The 13,923-nt window shown below is 44.7% G+C and overlaps 1 protein-coding gene across 2 annotated transcripts in view; it reads right to left on the minus strand.

The window, feature by feature from the left end:
• The window catches only part of CFAP57 (cilia and flagella associated protein 57), an 87,745-nt gene that overhangs the window by 2,996 nt on the left and 70,826 nt on the right, over nt 1-13,923 (minus strand). For both annotated transcript variants that reach the window (XM_054536692.1, XM_024252728.3), the window contains exon 22: nt 9,640-9,772. In XM_054536692.1, the coding sequence (XP_054392667.1) occupies nt 9,640-9,772 (133 nt within the window). The remainder of the gene's footprint in view (nt 1-9,639; nt 9,773-13,923) is intronic.

The raw sequence follows: 13,923 nt of genomic DNA on the forward strand, positions 1-13,923 counted from the left end.
TAACATTTCTTCCCTGGTATATAAACCCCCCAGTTTTAGTCAGTCAGAGATATGGATTTGAGACTGAGCTCCCATGTCCTTGGCTGCAGCACCTGATTAAAGTCTTCTTCCTTGGTAATACTTGTCCTCCCAGTGATTGGCTCTCTATGCTGCAAGCAGCAGGACCTTGACCAAACTCCTGGTGTTTCAGCAATATATTTTGTTTCCTTGACCGGGAATGTCTTGCTCATGGCAGCTCGGTTGCTGTGGGCTGGGAGTCTCAGAAGCCCTCCTAAGCAGCTGCCCACCTAATTTTGGCTGGAGGTGAATTTCTGTCTCTCTCTGGCCATGCCACAGCCAGCCCCAACTTTGTTCCTGATTGCCTTGGAAGAACTGCCTTTGAAATTTGACATCTGTACCCAGATAGGTGAGCACCATCTGCTTCTCTCAATTTGGGAAAATTTTAAAGAAATTTCCATTTGTAGGTGGAACAAGCCCAACTGACTGAGAGGGAAGCACCCTGACTGTTTCAATATGGACACTCTTGAGGACTTGTTTGTAATTGTGTGTTGTGTCCCAGCAAGTGAGTGTCTCTTTTGGGTACCAGACAGTGGGATCAGCTCCTCTCACTTTGGGAAATTCTTTATGGAATTTCCATGTGCAGGTCAATCAAGCCCAACCAGTAGAGAAAGGGAGCACCCTGGCTGTTTCAGTTTGGACACTAGGGGCTTGTTTGTTGCTGCAGCAGTTGGATAGTGTTTTGGTGATTGTGTGTGTTTGATATAGTCATGGGAAATCAGAATTTAGCCAACTTGATATTCTTTTGCAATGCTATTTGGCCCCAATCTTGTTTGGAATCTGGACTTTGCTGTTGAATGGAAAAGTGGGATGGAGTTGCATGGATCCAGGCTTTTGTGCTGCTGTTCTAAGCAGAGTTGGGCCTGGTTAATATGTGATGTTTTCCTTCGGTGCTGTTTAGCCCCAGTGTTCTTTGGAGTCTGGGGAAGTTTGGCCTTTAAAAATCAAACTGCCATGGACACTGCTTTACCCAAAATTTTGGTTCACATTCTTCACTGGATTAACTATTGGGGCAAACAACGTATAACCATGTAAAACCAGTAAGCTTGTATTGGCATTTCATGGCTAGAGTTCTAAGGTAAAATTATTGGATTTTCATTTGTGTGTGTGTCTACTTGTATGTGTTTATTTGTATGTACACTTATTGTTACATGTTGTGTCTACCAAATTGGCTTATAAGTAAAAGAGCACTCATACATTAAGTGAAAAAGTCCAAGCAATTTTCAAGTTCACGTGACTTATGTAAATCTTTACTAAACAAACTGGCTTTAAAATTATTGGTAGAATGAAAGTGTCAGCATACATTTTTGTTTGGGTTTTATATACGTCTCTGCTAGATATTTTGAGGTTTCAGTGTTTGGAATAGGTTATAAAGCTGTTAATCTAGCCAAAACAAAATGATCTTGGCATGCCTTCTTTGACAGATGAGACTAATTTAATGTTGTTAGGTGAATCTTCTGAGTTATTGGCAAAAATACCTATGTATTTAACTTTGAGGCTCTTATTTAGGTGAGCACCTGATTTCACTGGCTATTAAGAAAATGGTTGGGCCGGGCGCAGTGGCTCACACCTGTAATCCCAGCACTTTGGGAGGCCGAGGTGGGCGGATTGGCTGAGCTCAGGAGTTCGAGACCAGCCTGGGCAAACACGGTGAAACCCCATTTCTACTAAAATACAAAAAAAAAAGAAAATTAGCTGGGTGTGGTGGCGTGCACCTGTAGTCCCAGCTACTCGGGAGGCTGAGGCAGGAAAATTGCTTGAACCCAGGAGGCAGAGGTTGCAGTGAGCAAAGATTGCGCCACTGCACTCCAGCCTGGGCGACAGAGCAAGACTCCATCTCAAAAAAAAAAAAAAAAAAAAAAAAAAGAAATGGTTAACAAGGAAATAACTAACTTTGTATAATTTTGTCTAATACCTCAGTTTTCAGAAGTAATCTAGATAAACTGTTAAAAATGAAGAAACCAAATACATGTCAATGGGATAAATGTTTTAGGTAAACTTTTTATGTAACTTAAAATCTTAAAATTATTTCTGATGCTCATTGGCTATCTGGGTATCTGGGTCATTTCCAAATAAGAAAGGGTTATGGGCTGGGCACGGCAGCTCATGCCTGTAATCCCAGCACTTTGGGAGGCCGAGGCCGAGGCGGGTGGATCATGAGGTCAGGAGATCGAGACCATCCTGGCTAACACGGTGAAACCTCGTCTCTACTAAAAATACAAAAAAACAAAAAATTAGCCAGGAGTGGTGGTGGGTGCCTGTAGTCCCAGCTGCTCGGGAGGCTGAGGCAGGAGAATGGCGTGAACCCAGGAGGCGGAGCTTGCAGTGAGCCAAGATTGCGCCACTGCACTCCAGCCTGGGTGACAGAGTGAGACTCCATCTCAAAAAATAAAATTAAAAAAAAGGTTATGATATGGAGAAGTATGTTTCTAAAAGTTGTGGAATTGTTCTCATCTATAAAATGCTCATATCTGATAGTTCAGGATTTCTTGCTTTTTAGGGTTTCACTAAAATTTAAGGTTATTAAGGATAAGAATTATAGTTAATATATAATTCTGTATATGAAATGGGCTAAAAGATGTTATTAGTGAGAAAAAAATAATTTTGTCTAATTTAGAAGTTATTAAAAGTTAATTCAAATTATGGACATGAAAAGTTTTTTTATGGCCGGGCGCAGTGGCTCACGTCTGTAATCCCAGCACTTTGGGAGGCCGAGGTGGGCAGATTACGAAGTCAGGAGATCAAGACCATCCTGGCTAACACGGTGAAACCCTATCTCTACTAAAAATACAAAAAAAAATTAGCCAGGCCTGGTGGCACGTGCCTGTAGTCCCAGCTACCAGGGAGGCTGAGGCAGGAGAATGGTGTCAACCTGGGAGGCGGGGCTTGCAGTGAGCCGAGATTGCACCACTGCACTCCAGCCTGGGTGACAGTGCGAGACTCTGTCTCAAAAAAAAAAAAAAAGAAAGAAAATTTTTTTATAAAACAAGGTAGGGGAGAGAGATGTGAAGAAAGTTATGGATATGAAGATATATTTTTTGGTAAGGAAGGTTATAAAGAGAAGACAGTAAGTTTGTATGAGAAAGAATTTTGTATGATGAATTTTTGTCCTGGAGCAAAATAACTGGTTTTTTTTTTTTTTTTTGAGACAGAGTTTTGCTCTGTCACCCAGGTTGGAGTGCAGCGGTGCAATCTTGGCTCACTGCAAGCTCTGCCTCCCGGGTTCACGCCATTCTCCTGCTTCAGTAGCTGAGTAGCTACCTCCCGGAGTAGCTGGGACTACAGGCGCCTGCCACCACGCCCAGCTAATTTTTTGTATTTTTAGTAGAGACAGGGTTTCACCATGTTAGCCAGGATGGTCTCGATCTCCTGACCTCGTGATCCACCCTCCTTGGCCTCCCAAAGTGCTGGGATTACAGGCATGAGCCACCGCACCTGGCCAAATGACTGGTTCTTTAAAGAAAAATGAAGAATAAAATCTGGGACTGGATGGAAAGCTCAGGTATGTCACACATGGTCTGTGTAAGACACATGTAGTTTTTTTTTGTTTGTTTCTTTGCACATACAGAGAAATTAGAAAGTTTAGATAATAAAATATTCTTTAAAACCTTATAAGGAATTGGAGAAATTTGGATAATTAACACTTTCATAGTTAAAATTCTTAGTCTTGATGAAGGTAAAATAAGAAATATTTTAAACAAATGAATTGGCAGTTTGGCAATTCTTTTTTAATACAGTTAAGCATGAAGCCAGATTTAGTGTGAAGCCAAATCTCACATACATGCCTGTATTGCTTCACACTATGTTTGCTGTTTTGCGTGAATAGTACTGGCACTGGAGTACTTACTAGTAGATCATGTACCTAGAGTGAATTTGATTGCACAGGATGTATGGTGATATTGGTGGACTTAAGGATATTGAATTGTGTATGAAGAATAAAATATTCATCATGTGGTGTTTTGGGCTCTGGGTAACATGGTAGTCTCCAGGGTAGACTGAGTGGGGAAAAGTTGGGGTTGGTTTCCTGTTCGTTTTGCTTCTAATTTTTATTTGTTTGCTGTTTGTTCTCCTTTGTGTTTTGCTTGTGTATGCATATGTATAAAATCATCCATGTTCTTTAGTTTCTAGTGGAAGGGTTTTATAAGTTCTGAACAGAAATAGTACATTATATATTGTTGTTTGGAGAGGTGGATGAAAGTGGAACTGTTTGAGTGGTGTTTGTTTCTAGTGTGAGTCACTTGAATCAATAGTTTGTGTTGGTTTTAGATCTTTTCCTTTAATGAAGAAGAACTGTGATATGGGTACAAAGTTTTAATGTTCAGGAAACATTGGCCTTGTCCTTAAGGAAATTATATTGATTAGAATTTCTCTCAAACTAATTTAAAGTGACATTCACTTGAATTAAGTAGTAATAAAAAAAGTGAGACTTTCTAGTAATTTTTAATCTCAAGTTGTTTATCACTGATGGGCCTTCATGTGTGTACTCGAAAACAAAATATGTTCAGGTTTTTAATACAATTAAGCATGATGACAGATTTAGTATGGAGCCAAATCTCACATACATGCCTGCATTGCTTACATTGCTGCAAATCTCACAAACAACTTATCTATTTTTTGTTTTGTTTCCTGTGCTTTTTGTGTCATTCACCAAATAATTGCCAAATCCAATGTTATGAAGCTTTTCCTCTACGCTTTCTTCTAAGAGTTTTATAGTTTTAGCTCTTCTGTTTAGATCTTTGATTCATTTTGAGTTAATTGTTGTATATGGTGTAAGGTAAGTGTCTACTTTAATTCTTTTGTATGTGTATATCCAGTTTTCCCAACACTACTTGTTGAGAAGACTGTCCTTTCCCTACTAAATGATCTTGGTACCCTTGTTGACAATCACTTGACCATATATTTGAGGGTTTATATCTGGCCTCTATATTCTATTCCATTGGTCTGTATGTCTGTTTTTATGCCAGTATTGTGTCCGGAATTGGTGGGTTCTTGGTCTCACTGACTTCAAGAATGAAGCTGCGGACCCTCGCGGTGAGTGTTACAGCTCTTAAGGGGGTGCGTCTGGAGTTTGTTCCTTCTGAGGTTCGGATGTGTTTGGAGTTTCTTCCTTCTGGTGGGTTCGTGGTCTCGCTGGCTCAGGAGTGAAGCTGCAGACCTTCGCCGTGAGTGTTACAGCTCTTAAGGCGGTGCGTCTGGAGTTGTTCGTTCCTCCCGGTGGGCTTGTGGTCTCGCTGGCTTCAGGAGTGAAGCTGCAGATCTTCACGGTGAGTGTTACAGCTCACAAAAGCAGTGTGGACCCAAAGAGTGAGCAGTAGCAAGATTTATTGCAAGGAGCGAAAGAACAAAGCTTCCACAGTGTGGAAGGGGACCCGAGCGGGTTGCCACTGCTGGCTCAGGCAGCCTGCTTTTATTCTCTTATCTGGCCCCACTCACGTCCTGCTGGTTGGTAGAGCCCAGTGGTCTGTTTTGACAGGGCGCTGATTGGTGCGTTTACAATCCCTGAGCTAGATACAAAGGTTCTCTACGTCCCCATCAGATTAGTTAGATACAGAGTATCGACACAAAGGTTCTCCAAGGCCCCACCAGAGCAGCTAGATACAGAGTGTCGATGGGTGCACTCACAAACCCTGAGCTAGACACAGGGTGCTGATTGGTGTGTTTACAAACCTTGAGCTAGATACAGAGTGCCGATTGGTGCATTTACAATCCCTGAGCTAGACATAGAGGTTCTCCACGTCCCCACCAGAGTAGCTAGATACAGAGTGTCGATTGGTGCATTCACAAACCCTGAGCTAGACACAAATATTCTCCAAGGCCCCACCAGAGTAGCTAGATACAGAGTGTCGATTGGTGCACTCACAAACCCTGAGCTAGACACAGGGTGCTGATTGGTGTGTTTACAAACCTTGAGCTAGAGACAGAGTGCTGATTGGTGTATTTACAATCCCTGAGCTAGACATAAAGGTTCTCCAAGGCCCCACTAGACTCAGGAGCCCAGCTGGCTTCACCCAGTGGATCCTGCACGGGGGCTGCAGGTGGAGCTGCCTGCCAGACCTGCCCCGTGCGCCTGCACTCCTCAGACCTTGGGTGGTTGATGGGACTGGGCGCCCTGGAGCAGGGGGTGGCGCTCGTTGAGGAGGCTTGGGCGGCACAGGAGCCCACGGAGGGGGTGGGAGGCTCAGGCACAGCAGGCTACAGGTCCAGAGCCCTACCCCACGGGAAGGCAGCTAAGGCCCAGCGAGAAATCGAGCGCAGTGCCGGTGGCTGGCACTGCTGGGGGACCCAGTACACCCTCCGCAACCGCTGGCCCGGGTGCTAAGCCCCTCATTGTCCTGGCCGGCAAGGCCGGCCGGCTGCTCCAAGTGCAGGGCCCGCCATGCCCACGCCCACCCGGAACTCCAGCTGGCCCGCAAGCGCCGCATGCAGCCCCGGTTCCCGCTCGTGCCTCTCCCTCCACACCCCCCTGCAAGCTGAGGGAGTGGGCTCCGGCCTTGGCCAGCCCAGAAAGGGGCTCCCACAGTGCAGCGGTGGGCTGAAGGGCTCCTCAAGTGCCGCCAAAGTGGGAACCCAGGCAGAGGAGGCACCGAGAGCGAGCGAGGGCTGTGAGGACTGCCAGCAAGGTGTCACCTCTCAGTATCACACTGTTTTGATTGCTATAGCTTTGTTGCAGGTTGTGAAATCAGAAAGTATGAGACCTCCAACCTTGTTGTTCTTTTTCAAGATTGTTTTGGCTATTCAGGGTACCTTGAGAATCCATATGAATTTTGGAATGGATTTTTCTGTTTCTGCAAAAATGTCATTGAGGTTTTTACAGGGATTGCAATGACTTTGCAGATCATTTTGGGCAGTACTGACATCTTAACAACAAGTCTTCCAATCCACCACTTACTGGTATTTAATTTCTTTCAGCAATGTTTTGTAGTGTTCAGTCTTTTGCCTCTTCAGTTAAATTTATTCCCAAGTATTTTATTCTTTTTGATGTAATTGTAAATGCAACTGTTTTCTTAATTTCCGTTTTGGATAGTACATTGTTAGTATATAAAAATTGCAACTTTTTTTGTGTGCATTGATTTTGTATCCTGTAACTGTGATTTTTGATCCTTTGTATAAAAATTTTCCTTAACTCCTTTGGAAGTCTGGAGGATTTTTTTTCCTTATACTCTGGTGTTCTGAAATTTCAAGATGATGGACTTGATGTGGGTCTGTTTTTAGCCACTGTGTTGGATAGTAGGTGGATCTAACAGCTTCTTAAACAGATTTTTTTCTGTTTTCAGCCCTACCTTCACTTCCACCTCCAGAGATATCTGCTCCTGATCATTCCTGAGCCTTTTGTAGCATACATTAGATTTCTTCTAGGTTCACCACTCTGGCTTCTGGGTGGGTGTGGGGGTATGTTGATGAACCACAAGTGACAGGAGTTGATATTTGTTGAAGTAGGGGACTGGGGTCACAGGAATTCATTAGACTTCTCTCTCAAGTTTTGTATATGTCTGGAAATCTCCATGATAGTAATATGAAGAATCTGGCTATATCACATGGCATCCTGAGGAGGTCTCAACTGAGTATTTGTTAGGATACTTGGACATATTTAAAACTTTTTTATATATATTCTTTTGAGACAGGGTCTTGCTCTGTCACCTAGACTGGAGTATAGTGGCGTGATCATGGCTCACAGCAGCCTTGAACCTCTGAGGCTCAGGTGATCAATTTTACTCTAAAATCCTCACACCTCAACCTCCTGAGTAGCTGGGACTACAGGCATGTGCCATCATGCCCGGCTAATTTTTGAATTTTTTGTAGAGGTGTGGTTTCACCATGTTGCCCAGGCTAGTCTTGAACTCTGGGCACAAGCGTTCCTCTCGCCTTGGCCTCCCAAAGTGCTGGGATTACAGGTGTGAGCCACGGCGCCCGGCCTGAAACATTTTTTAAGAGAAGTTTTGCAATTGTTCACATCTGTGCTTTATTTTCAAGAGAAGATGGTTTCACCTCTGAGAAGTCAAATATGTCAGGTTTTTTGTTTTTTTGTTTTTTGTTTTTTGAGATGAAGTCTCACTCTGTTGTCCAAGCTGGAGTGTGGTGGCGCGATCTTGGCTCACTGCAACCTCCGCCTCCCAGGTTCAAGTGACTCTCCTGCCTCAGCCTCCCGAGTAGCTGGGACTACAGGCCCGGGCAACCACTCCCAGCTAATTTTTGTATGTTTAGTAGAGACAGGGTTTCACTGTGTTGGCCAGGATGGTCTCGAACTCTTGACCTTGTGATCCACCTGCCTCGGCCTCCCAAAGTGCTGGGATTACAGATGTGAGCCACCGCACCCGGCCCCAAGTATCTCAGTCTTTATGACACACGCTGTGCTCTCACATCAACCCTATAGGCCTGGTATTGCCACTTCAGGTACTACTCAGGGTTTACTCTTGTTTCAACTTCAACCCTAGCCAAAAGTGCACAAGATAACAAAATTATATACATATATATAAAATCTTATATATATATTTAATTTTGTAATTAAATATATATAGTTATATAGTTGAAGACTAACAAGAAGTTGCAAAAATAGTACGAGGTTCCTGTGTACCTTTCAGCCACCTTTCCCCATCATGATCTTGTGTGACCATGGTACAAGAGACAACTGACACTTCAGAGACCCAATCTATAGCTATGGGATGTTTCAGTTCAAGCCTCTAATCTCTATTCCTTAATGTAAACCACCAGAAAACAAAAACTCGAACCATGTTGGCTTAATTTGCCATAGAGATGCCTTAATCCCTTGGTTTTTATTGATTTTCCAGATAAGGAGTGGATACTTCAAAAATGCTTCTTTGGGGCCTGAAAGCGGCATATGTAATTAAAGGCTGTTCATTGTTACTCCACATTCCTTTTGTAAGGATCCATGTGGTAAGTTTCTCAGAGAATTTATTGCCAGGGAAACGTTTGTTTCTCCAGAAAAAAGCTCCCTTTTGCCATACAATGAGCACGATATAAACGATCATATTTCTTTGTTTCTTTTTTTGCCTTGGCCATCAGAAATTCAAAGGAACTTTAGGATATAATTGCAGTAACTGACTCATTTAATATTTATGTAATTATTTCCCCTCTTCCTTTAAATAGCTCCTCATCTTGCTTTTTGTCTTCATTTTAATTGTACAGGTTCACAATCCCTTATTCACTATTCTAAAATGCAAGAAGATCTAAAAACAGAGTGCTTTTTTAAATTCAGGAAGCTTAGTGTGAATATTCATATGTCACTACAGAAATACTAAAGTGTTTGATTTTAGGGCACTGCCCCAGACCCCTCTGGGAATGTTATATAAAGTATTCGCTTTCTGAAATCTGAAAGAGTCTGCATTCTGAACCGTAGCTAACCTCAAGGATGTCAGCCAGGGGACTGTGGACCTGTGTGTGTGTCTGAGTGTGGGAAGGCTCTCATGGATTCCTCAAAGAGCAGGCATGTGCCCCGGACAGGATCCCAGAAGGCCATGTGTAGATGTGACCTGATATAGAAGGAAGCCAAAGGGAGACCTGCCTGCAGCTGCCATCAATCCCTTCGTCCCAGTGCCCATGTCCCCTGGCCACTGGTGATATTACCTGTCTCTGAAACTTCTTGAGGTCGGACTTTCTTGGTCAGTTTCAGAGCTGCTTCAAGGTCATAGACTTGGGACCGAGTGAACTTCAGCTCCCTGCGGAGCTCATTAATTTCCTTGATCAGAGAGACATTTTCCTGCAGAAAAGGGGGAAGAGAGAGGGAGTGTGGATGGATGAGTGGTCAGTGGGCACAGGGCATACCCTCCTGGGCTGAGTGTATGGGGAATGGGCAGGGTTAGTTCTGGATCCAGAACTCTGGATCCTCTACTGGAGCCTGAGCCTTTATTCCAGCCTATTGCTCAGCCTCTTAAGGAACCAGCTAACTTACTTTCAGGTGGACTCAGCACCATTCACATCCACCCATGCTTGTTGCAACATCAACAGCAACAACAATGCTTTTCCACGTACTTTTTATATGAGTTTAAATGCATCATAATAACCCTATGGCTGGGTTGTTATTATAATCACAATTTTATAGAAGAGAAAAGTGAGGCACAGAAAGGTATATGACTTGCTCAATTACACAGCTAGCAAGCGGTAGAGTCAGGATTCCAACCCCAACAGTCTGGCTCCAGAGTTCGTAAGCACTGTGCTATACTTCATTCATTTTTCATTCATTTGCTGAACCCACATTTATAGGCTATCTGGTAAGTCCATAAAATGCAAACAGAAATAGGATATGGTCTGCCCTTAGCAGCATGCTATTTAGTGAGTAAAACAGAAAAGTAAATGGATAATTAACATCTGCGACATCCATTGGAAGCTCACTTCTCTTATTTGTGTTTGACAAATATCCATCCATCCATCCATCCATCCATCCATCCATCCATCCATCCATCCATCCATCCAACCATTCATCTAATAAACGTTTATTGAGTACCTATAATGTAGTCATCCAATATTATGGAGATACTATGTGAATCCTAGAGTATAGAGAGTAAATCTTAGCTTCTACTCTTGAGGAGTTTACAGTTTAGTGGGGGGTGTGGGTACAGTTTAGCATGGTGGCCACCTTGCTGTGATGGAGGAGTGGGCCTAGAGGAAAGACGCTTACTTCTGCCTGAATGACTAGGTTGGATCCCTAGGAATTGACCCATGGGCTGAGGCTTGAAGGAGTCACCAAGGAGAGGGTAAAGGGTGTCCCAGACAACTAGAACAGCAGAAGCAAAGGCACAGAATGTGACACAGCTGATGGGGGTGGGGGAGACCTGCAGCAGTCCTGCATCACTGGAATGCAGAGTGAAAGGAGGGGAGTTGACAGGAGTGAGGATGAAGCTTGCTGGGGGCCAGGTGGTGCAGCCGCTGCACGCTGGGACCAAACAGTCTCTTTCCTCTTTTCCCATACCTCAAATCTCTGCCTTCCATTTCATGCCCAGCACAAGTACCCCAAGGAGGAGCCCCATCCCCAAGGGCCCAAAGAGACTGGCCACTTTGCTCTTAGAGCCCACAGCCACAGTAGTCAGCTTGTCTACAGCAGTACCTCGTGTATGACCATACAAATACATCACCTGACCACCTTGTTAGATGCCCCTCTGACTCATAGGTCTGGAATGGGCCCTGAAATCCTGCACTGGGCTTCCAAGAGATGCTGCTGCTGGTCTGCAGGCCAGACCACACTTTCAGTTGCAAAGCACCTGAGGGTCTACATACCAGAAAAGGCAGTTGCAGGCCAAATCTACATAAAATGGACCTGTGCCAGGAACAAACTGTGCTTCTACTTGGGACATTATCTCACGAGTGGTGGCTACGGAGTCAGAGCCCAGAGAACAGGATGGTCTTAAGCACTGTTCTCCCTGAGCTGTGACAGACGGTCCTCTGCTGTGGGGAGGTACCTGTGGAGCCCAAGAGGGAGCAGGGGTCGGGCTAGAGACACCGCAACGATTTTTTTCCTCCAGAAATGCTTCATCTAAAGCACAGATCTACACCTTTAGACTTCCAGTATATTACTTAATTTCAGTATTCCTTACAATATAATTTGGATGTTTGTCTCCTCGAAATCTCCTGTTGAAAACTGATCCCCAGTGTTGGAGGTGGGGCATAGAGGGAGGTATTTGGGTCATGGGAGCAGATTCCTCATGAAGGGCTTGGTGCTATCCTCGCAGTAATGAGTGAGTGCTTGTTCTAGTCATTCCTGCAAGAACTACTTGTTTTAAAAGAACCTGGCCCCGGCTAGGCACGGTGGCTCACACCTGTAATCCCAGCACTTTGGGAGGCCAAGGCAGGCGGATCACGAGGTCAGGAGGTCAAGACCATCCTGGCTAACATGGTGAAACCCCGTCTACCTAAAATACAAACAATTAGCTGGGCGTGGTGGCGGGCGCCTGTAGTCCGAGCTACTCGGGAGGCTGAGGCAGGAGAATGGCATGAACCCAGGAGGCGGAGCTTACAGCGAGCTGAGATCGTGCCACTGCGCTCCAGCCTGGGCGACAGAGCGGGACTGGCCCCTTCTCCTCTCCTATTCCCTCTTTCGCCATGTGACACACCTGCCCCTCTTGCGCCTTCTATCATGAGTAAAAGCTTCCTGAGGTCTTGACCAGAAGCAATGCTGGTGCCATGCTTCCTGTACAGCCCTCAGAACTGTGAGCCAAATAAACCTCTCTTCTTTATAAATTACCCAGCCTCAAGTGTTCCTTTATAGTAATGAAATTCTCTCTGTCTCGGATGAAATGCCCAGTCCTCATTGTCAACCCCTCGTTCTTCATGCTAGGATTTGTACTTGTGTTTCTGAGTCGGATGTTTTCTCCATTGAATGCTTTACCCTTTTAACCAACCCAGGCCTTGGTGATTGTAGTGTGATGGGTTCCCCAACAGGTTACTTAAGGGTGTATGTTCACTGTCTGACCCCTCGAGGCCAGGCAGTTAGTCAAGGCCATGCTGCCCAGCTGTGGAGCAGGTGTCCCTGAGAATCCAAATATCCTAGAAGATATCTGAAAACCTACTAAGGAAAACAGTCCCATGGCACATACACAGTAGGTGAAGAGCCAGAAAATTAGCTTAAAAGCAGCGTAGAGATGTGAGGCAAAGCAGGTCTCTAGAGCTGTCCTGCTACTGCCCAGGAGTGTCCCACTTGGAAGACCTAAATAAACTCATCTACTCACTAAGCTGGACTTGTCATTCTTTGGTCTCCCCAGTTTGGGAGGGAGGGTGGGGAACATTACAGTTCCAAATTGTCTCATAACAGTGATAGGTTTCCTGCATTTCCTTTCCAGATGCTGCCTGGTAAAACTCTGCTAGATCCTCCCATGGACCTTCTCCTTGCAGACTTTATATCATGACATGATCAATTCAATACATATTTATTGGGTTATGGACCTTTGACCCTGCCTTGCATGTCAGAGGTGCTCAATAAGTATTTGTGAAATGGATGAGAAAATGAATAACTAATGCAGTGGATACCAAACCGAATAAGATGAGATTCTTACTAATAAGGAAGTTACAAACCAAGGGATAAGGGACAGGTGAAAGAGACCAGAACAGAAGGGAAGGTCTTAGAGCCACAGGGGGAAGCTTTCTTGCTTGAGGTCTCTCTCCATTTCTCCTTTCAGTAGGCTTCGCTAAGCTTCACTTCTCCTGATCCTCATTAAATAACTCAATAATAATCATCAGAATAAGCACTAGAAACTGAAAGCACAATTCGAGTTCTCTCACAGTTTGCATCTTTAGTTGCTTCCTCTTTTTGGTCATCTCCATCCATTCTGTCACTGAGTCCTATTGATTTTGTGTCTGAGTTGATTCCGATGTTCATCCTTCCTGCTGGTTTGTCACCAGCTCTCAGTGCTCTCCCTTGTTCTGATGTAAAGGCCCCCCGGCAAGTGGAGCCCTGCCCTGGTTTCTCCCCACCCCCTCCACCCTCTACAGCCCTGTCACTGTGATTGGGATTTCCGGCTCCTGGTACCTGTTGCTGTGAATGCCTGTTCCTGACCCCCCTGCCAACCTCTGACATCTTCATGATGCTCCCTTACCTAAATGGGTCTCCAGAGCTTGATCCTTGTTGGAGTATGATTGAGGCCCATCACTCAGTGCAGCCTGACTCTCTTGTTCTGTTCATTCATTCATTCATTCATTCATTCACTCATTCATTCACTTGTTCGTTTAAGAAAAGTAATCTAAGAACCAGTTCCTGAAAGCTTACACTGGTCACTGTGCCAGACGTGGGAGGTCCCGCTTGGCTCCACTGCAGAGCTGCCATGAGAGGCTGAAGCAGGGGCCCAACCCAGTGTGACAGTGTATCTCCCCAGGGGAGACAGAGGAGAAGAGTGTTCCAGGCCCAGAGCCAGGAGGCGGCAA

This window comes from Pongo abelii, chromosome 1 (assembly GCF_028885655.2).
Source record: "Pongo abelii isolate AG06213 chromosome 1, NHGRI_mPonAbe1-v2.0_pri, whole genome shotgun sequence".
NCBI lineage: Eukaryota > Metazoa > Chordata > Mammalia > Primates > Hominidae > Pongo > Pongo abelii.